This window comes from Nannospalax galili, unplaced genomic scaffold (genome assembly GCF_000622305.1).
Source record: "Nannospalax galili isolate Female #2095 unplaced genomic scaffold, S.galili_v1.0 scaffold140, whole genome shotgun sequence".
In the NCBI taxonomy this organism is placed as follows: Eukaryota; Metazoa; Chordata; class Mammalia; order Rodentia; family Spalacidae; genus Nannospalax; species Nannospalax galili.
In genome coordinates this window covers 3,095,343-3,103,164 of record NW_008352267.1, presented here as the reverse complement: position 1 = coordinate 3,103,164, position 7,822 = coordinate 3,095,343, and the positions used below count along the sequence as shown (strand labels likewise).

Here is a 7,822-nt window from a genome sequence, read left to right as displayed (position 1 = left end):
TCTCTCTCTCTCTCTCTCTCTCTCTCTCTCTCTCTCTCTCTCAAGCTCTGGAGGACAATTGTGATTTAAGAGCTTCTCTTGGCTCCTTTTGATGCATGCTCTTGCATACGTCCTGCCTCTGTATTATTTAGGTTCCCACCCTAACATTTCCTGCAGTGGTTTAAAATAGCCCAAGTATTGTGGATCCATGCTTCCCTGTTAAAATGAGAGACCTTCACAGTCAACTGTTAACTGGAAAGATTCTGAAAGGAAGGGGGGGTGGGTATAGGTGAGGTGGGGAACCCTACAAAAATGATGCCACTTTTCTCTTAAATTAGAGCTATGAGACTGAACTGACAGCCATTTTATATATGTTTATGGATTGGTTTGCCCAAGTATTGTGGATCCATGCTTCCCTGTTAAAATGAGAGACCTTCACAGTCAACTGTTAACTGGAAAGATTCTGAAAGGAAGGGGGGGTGGGTATAGGTGAGGTGGGGAACCCTACAAAAATGATGCCACTTTTCTCTTAAATTAGAGCTATGAGACTGAACTGACAGCCATTTTATATATGTTTATGGATTGGTTTTGAAACTGCAAAGGGGGGGGGGGTGAGCAGAGAGCACCAAAATGGGACTTTAGCTGCCCTCATCTTGTAAAGAGCAGAGCATTGGTTGCATGCTCATTAGAAAATGAAATGAGCCTTCAGATCAAATGGAACATCCAATTTTAATAATGTCTGAAGAATGTGACTGTTCCTCTGGGACAGGGAGGGGGTACCATTCGGGTATCCCCTCCTGGATTTTAGGGAGAGAGTATTAAGAAAGAGGGAACTTCTGATCAATCCCTTAATATTTTTTTTTGTGTGATGTTCTGTTATTTCCTTGTTTCCTCTCTCCCTTGCAGGAGGTAAAATGCACACTTGCTGCCCCCCAGTAACTTTGGAACAGGACCTTCACAGAAAAATGCATAGCTGGATGCTGCAGACTCTAGCCTTTGCTGTAACATCTCTCGTCCTTTCCTGTGCAGAAACCATCGATTATTATGGGGAAATCTGTGACAATGCATGTCCTTGTGAGGAAAAGGATGGCATTTTAACTGTGAGCTGTGAAAACCGGGGAATCATCAGTCTCTCTGAAATTAGCCCTCCCCAGTTCCCAATCTATCACCTCTTGTTGTCTGGAAACCTTTTGAACCGACTCTATCCCAATGAGTTTGTCAATTACACTGGGGCTTCAATTTTACATCTGGGTAGCAATGTTATCCAAGACATTGAGACTGGAGCTTTCCATGGGCTGCGAGGTTTGAGGAGACTGCATCTGAACAATAATAAACTGGAACTTCTTCGAGATGATACCTTCCTGGGCTTGGAGAACCTAGAATACCTACAGGTCGATTACAATTACATCAGTGTCATTGAACCCAACGCTTTTGGGAAACTGCATTTGTTGCAGGTGCTTATCCTCAATGACAATCTCTTGTCAGGTTTACCCAACAATCTTTTCCGTTTTGTGCCCTTAACGCACCTGGACCTGCGGGGGAACCGGCTCAAACTTCTGCCCTATGTGGGGCTGTTACAACACATGGATAAAGTTGTGGAATTACAGCTGGAGGAAAACCCTTGGAATTGCTCCTGTGAACTAATCTCTCTCAAGGATTGGTTGGACAGCATCTCTTACTCAGCCCTTGTGGGCGATGTGGTTTGTGAGACCCCCTTCCGTTTACACGGCAGGGACTTGGACGAGGTATCCAAGCAGGAACTTTGTCCAAGGAAACTTATTTCTGACTACGAGATGAGGCCACAAACTCCTTTGAGCACCACGGGGTATTTACACACCACCCCAGCCTCGGTAAATTCCGTGGCCACTTCTTCCTCTGCTGTTTACAAACCCCCCTTGAAGCCTCCTAAGGGGACCCGCCAGCCCAACAAACCAAGAGTACGCCCCACCTCTCGGCAGCCCTCTAAAGACTTGGGTTACAGTAACTACGGCCCCAGCATAGCCTACCAGACCAAATCCCCGGTGCCTTTGGAGTGTCCCACCGCGTGCACTTGCAATCTGCAGATCTCAGATCTAGGCCTCAATGTAAACTGCCAGGAGCGCAAGATCGAGAGCATCGCGGAGCTGCAACCCAAGCCCTACAATCCCAAGAAAATGTATCTAACGGAGAACTACATCGCAGTTGTGCGCAGAACAGACTTCCTGGAGGCCACCGGACTGGACCTCCTGCACCTGGGTAACAACCGTATCTCTATGATCCAGGACCGAGCCTTTGCGGATCTCAGCAACCTCAGACGCCTCTACCTGAATGGCAACAGGATTGAGAGGCTGAGCCCAGAGTTATTCTACGGCCTACAAAGCCTACAGTATCTCTTCCTCCAGTACAATCTCATCCGGGAGATCCAGTCTGGTACTTTCGATCCAGTCCCAAACCTCCAGCTGCTATTCTTGAATAACAACCAATTGCAGGCCATGCCCTCAGGCGTCTTCGCTGGCCTGACTCTTCTCAGGCTGAATTTAAGAAGTAACCACTTCGCTTCCTTGCCGGTGAGTGGTGTTTTGGATCAGCTGACTTCACTCATCCAAATAGACCTACATGACAACCCTTGGGATTGTACCTGCGAGGTGGTGGGTATGAAACTCTGGGTGGAGCAGCTCAAAGTGGGGGTGTTAGTGGACGAGGTGATCTGTAAGGCGCCCAAGAAATTCGCGGAAACTGACATGCGCTCCATCAAGTCAGAACTGCTGTGCCCAGATTATTCTGATGTAGTAGTTTCTACGCCCACGCCTTCCTCCATCCAAGTACCCTCGAGGACCAGCGCGGTGACACCTACTGTGCGATTGAACAGCACTGGTGGCCCCGCAGGCTTGGGCTCAGGCACAGGGGCATCCTCGGTGCCCTTGTCGGTGTTGATTCTCAGTCTGTTGCTGGTTTTCATCATGTCGGTCTTCGTGGCCGCTGGCCTCTTTGTGCTGGTCATGAAACGTAGGAAGAAGAACCAGAGCGATCACACCAGTACCAACAATTCAGACGTGAGCTCCTTCAATATGCAGTACAGCGTGTATGGTGGTGGAGGTGGCGGCAGCGCGGGCGGCCACCCTCACGCGCACGTGCACCACCGTGGACCTGCTCTGCCCAAGGTGAAAACGCCTGCGGGACACGTGTACGAATACATCCCCCACCCACTGGGCCACATGTGCAAAAATCCCATCTATCGCTCAAGGGAGGGCAACTCCGTGGAGGATTACAAAGACCTGCACGAGCTCAAGGTCACCTACAGTGGCAACCACCACTTGCAGCAACAGCAGCCTCCACCGCCGCCGGTGCAGCCCCAGCAGCAGCCCCCGCCGCAGTTGCAGCTGCAGCCCGGGGAGGAGGAGAGGCGGGAAAGCCACCACTTACGGAGCCCCGCCTACAGCGTCAGCACCATCGAGCCCCGGGAGGACCTACTGTCACCTGTGCAGGATGCTGATCGCTTTTACCGGGGCATTTTAGAGCCAGACAAACACTGCTCCAGCACCCCTGCCGGCAACAGCCTACCGGAATACCCCAAATTCCCCTGCAGTCCGGCTGCCTACACTTTCTCCCCAAACTATGACCTGAGACGCCCCCATCAGTATTTGCACCCGGGGGCTGGGGAGAGCAGGCTACGGGAACCGGTGCTCTACAGCCCTCCGAGCGCTGTCTTTGTAGAACCGAACAGGAACGAGTACCTGGAGTTAAAAGCAAAACTAAATGTTGAGCCGGACTACCTCGAAGTGCTGGAAAAACAGACCACATTTAGTCAATTCTAAAAAACAAAGAAACTCCGCTGGAGCTTTTGCGTTTCAAACAAGCAAGCAAGCAAGCAGACACAGGTGGTGAACACGTTTGATTAATTGTGTCCTTTCCATGTTTAGGGTGAAGTGCCTTGGCACGGGATTCTCTGCCTCGGAGGAGGATAACTGAAAGGGTGTGCAATTTCCTTTTAATTTTACACGCGGAAAGCGTTTGTGTAAACTGGGCACATCATTTTTTTCTTGTCTGTTGGGGAGGAGAGGAGAAGGGTTCTGTGGGGGGCGATTTGCAGCGAGGGTGACTTTTACAGGTGCAGACATTTTTGTAGTGGTTGGGAGTGCTAGGAAGGGTGGGAGATGGAAGCGGCAAGCAGCATAGATTCTACTCCTTTTTTGTTCCCCCTCCTATGTCCCCCTCTCCCACTTCAGGCCATGGTAGGTCTAAATGGTTTTGGTGGAGGGATTAGCACGCCCCAACTTTAACAGGAAGTTTGTTCTCCCTTCCAGTCCCTCCTCTCCCACCTTCCTTCTTATTCCTTTCCTTTGTTTTTAAAGGATGTGTTTGTATGCATTCTGGACATTTGAATTTAAAAAAAAAAAATCGTGTGATCCAAAAACGGAGCACTGTAGATGTGGACAGATCATTAAAATTACAGAGCTATATGATCCATAATTGATTAGTCAAAATAACTTATTGATGAAATATACAAATATTTTATTGTAGCACCTATTTTTATATGCACATTTAGCGTTCCTCTTTCCTTCACTATTTAGCCCATGATTTTTGCAGAGGTGTCACATTGTATTAGGAGCTGCATTTCCGAACCTGAAATGATAGCAGAAAGGCCTTTTAAATCTGTCAAAATGTAGGCACTTAATGGCAAAAATCTTTAAAAGTCCATGCAACCCATCCACTTGGATTTGTAATTGAAAATAAAAAAATAATAATAAAAAGCTGATCATAGCCCATTGTATGAAAGGGGAAAATGGGGGCATTAATTTGGTCAATTGAGAAATATATGAAAGTTTTGGTTACATCAGAGAAGGCTGAAAAGTATTTTTATTGGTGATCCCAAATGATGTCTCCATTTGACTACTATTGTAGCCGATTTTTGATTGTGTAACCATACCTAGTTGCATTCCTACAGATCCTTGTGCACTTGCACCTCAGAAGACCAAAAGATGGACTATACAATCTCTATACAATGTCTTTATCCCTCTGGGCAGATGATAATGACAAACAGGATTTCTGTAAGGTGGGGCTACTGTTGTTACAGTCTCATATGTATCCCAGCACATGTAATTTTTTAAATAGTTTCTGAATAAACACTTGATAACTATGTCAAATTCCAGGGATTTAAGTAATGATTACTTGAGGGGCAAAACATAGCTATCTAAGGTTGGTGAAATCTCTCTGATTAACAATTTAGGAATTATAGCTACATTTTATTCCTAATAGGAAAAGATTTACCTCCAATTATAAAAATTTAAGATATGAACATACATCAGAACATATACATAAAATGTATGCCTGTGTTGGTTCAGAGAAGTAAGTTTTTCGGAATGTGTCAATTAAGTTGTTTATTAATGATATTTTGATTGCATATGTTTCTTCACTGAAATGTACATCTAATACATGGATCACGGTAAGTAATGTGTTGCATATTGATTTTTCTTTCTGAATAATATATTTTGCCGTTTCCATGTTATTTATTTAGCTTATGGCTATTTGTATTTCAATTTGTGTGAAACTGTTTGAAAACTATGTTGAATACCTTATCTAAAGTTGATCAATGTCATAAATGGTCAGAATGTTTGTGGGTCTAAGCTGTTTACCTCTGAGTAAGGCTTGCCAGAGAATTTAGATGACTATTTGGCAGTAGAAAATATTGAATCCTTCTGAAACTCAAAGAAAGAACTGTGTGCTTCCTTTCTGCTAGTGGTTCTCCCATTGTCTCACCTAGGTGTGCTTGCTAGCAAGGGCTGTTCATGAACTTCCTGTTTAAGGAACACTTGCCATGGCATTCTGCCACAAAGAGGCAGCATCCACCCATCAGTAAATTCACAGTAACTACTTGAATTTAGATTGAAGCAGTGGTAACAGTTTCCCTGAAGTATTATAAAAGTAAGAAAGTTGTAATGTTAAGTTGACCAAGTGCAGTAAATTATCCACATTCTTTAAATTTTATCTTTGTTTTTTTCCCAAAGAGGAAAAAATTAAACTTAGTTGTGCCATGATATTGTCATAAAAATATTTTCCAATTCTTCATCTACCTCCTTTCTATTCAATCCAGGATTAGAAATTAAAAAAAATAAATAATGGCAATTGATTTCATATTGGGGTTGTTGCTAATTTTTCTTTATAGTATATTATTTTTTCTTTAAAAAATGGCATTATGACTTCCTCAGTAATATTACTGTTTCACAAATTATAAACTACTGATTCCCTGTGGATCTAAGTAACTAAGTTTTATATCTTAAAGGGTTCATAAAACAAGGTAAGACTCATGCACAATCAAAGCATATTGCTAAAGGATACAAGCAATTTCCAAAGCAAATCCATTGACATATTTTTCAAAGATTTAAAAATGTTTAGCTTCAAATCAACGCTGATGCCTGTGATCTTACCTGATAGTCTCTATAGGTAACTTCTTTCTATATTTATACTTCCTTAGGGGTTCAGCATATTTTTTTTTGAATCTGGAAAGTAACAGTTGTACTGTTTATTAACAAAGGTCACTTTAAAATATTTAACATTTCCCTGTATTATTAGGAGGATTAAAAGTAAACTCATCCTGGCTCTTATAAATTTTGAAAAAAAATATTTTGTCAAAATTGTGAGACTTTGTAGGATGAAAATTAAACTCATTTTCTTCTTATACATGTTTTCCTAACTAATACATTATCATATACAGAGGAACCTGAAATATGTACTTGTACATATTTTACTTTTGATATTTTAGTCTTTTAACTAGGTAAATTATCAGACCAGACATACTAATGGTATATGATTAAATTTTGAAGCTCTACAAATTCTCCATACAGTTTTGGAAAACAACATGTAATGTTTCAGGCATCAATTAAATTCAGATGCAAACTAGGCTTGCTCATTGTGATAGTTCTGTTTAAAATGTTGCATAATCTCATGTAAAGATACTCTCAAATAGATTAAATGTTTTTATCTCTCTGATTACATTATAAATACTGAAATCTGAGATAAATATATTCTGCAATTTGTAAACCTGCATAAAAGTTATTTACTCTGAATTTATTGATTTATGTTTTCATTTAAATACTAACATCAATATCATACTCAGAACACATATTTTCTTTTTGCCAAATTATCATCTTCACAAAATGTACAGTGAAACATTCTGAATGTCCTTCAAATAGCCTGTCACCATCATCTGTTCCAGCAGCAACAGAAAAATGTCAAATCTGGAGATAGAGAACATCTACAGATAGTGTAGAAATGATTATCTAATATAAGATTGCAATTTCTCACCTTGCATATTAAGAATATTCCTACAACTAAGATGGTTTTTTGAAAATGATTAAAATTATTATATATTATTTTCTTACCTCAATAGCTGATTTCTTATTTTCTTTTCATTTTTTTCTGTCTCTTCTCTTATCTTTTTTTAAAATATATTTTTCAGTAGGACAAATCTAAAGGCTGTGAATGAAAATAATTTACTTTTCTGTTTGAAATGCCCAAAACTGGCTATTTCATTTCAAGATCCCAGTTGATCATTCACCCAAATTGCATAACTGCAAATTAATGAAGACACAACACAAATATATGTTGAACACAGTTAGAAATATGTTCTTGTTGAACTTTCCAGATAAATCCAAATTAAGTTATATTTTTGTTGTTAAAGAACGTTTGGTTTAACTATTTTTTAACAATAAATTTTGAAGTGGGGAAGAAAAGCTAGAGATAGTGAAGGAATATATTTAAATATTGGTCTTATTCAATTAACTATTTAAATTTTAAATGAGGCAGAAACTTCTCAAATTGTCCACCCTTTTGTAAATGCAAATATATGACAATAATTAAAATAGTT

At 41.2% G+C, this 7,822-nt stretch overlaps 1 protein-coding gene across 2 annotated transcripts in view; it reads left to right on the top strand.

The window, feature by feature from the left end:
* The window catches only part of Slitrk5 (SLIT and NTRK like family member 5), an 8,352-nt gene extending 3,257 nt beyond the window's left edge, over positions 1-5,095 (top strand). For both annotated transcript variants that reach the window (XM_008849098.3, XM_008849099.2), the window contains exon 2: positions 886-5,095. In XM_008849098.3, the coding sequence (XP_008847320.1) occupies positions 894-3,773 (2,880 nt within the window). In that variant the 5' untranslated portion in view covers positions 886-893 and the 3' untranslated portion in view covers positions 3,774-5,095. The remainder of the gene's footprint in view (positions 1-885) is intronic.
* The last annotated feature ends 2,727 nt before the right edge of the window (positions 5,096-7,822 follow it).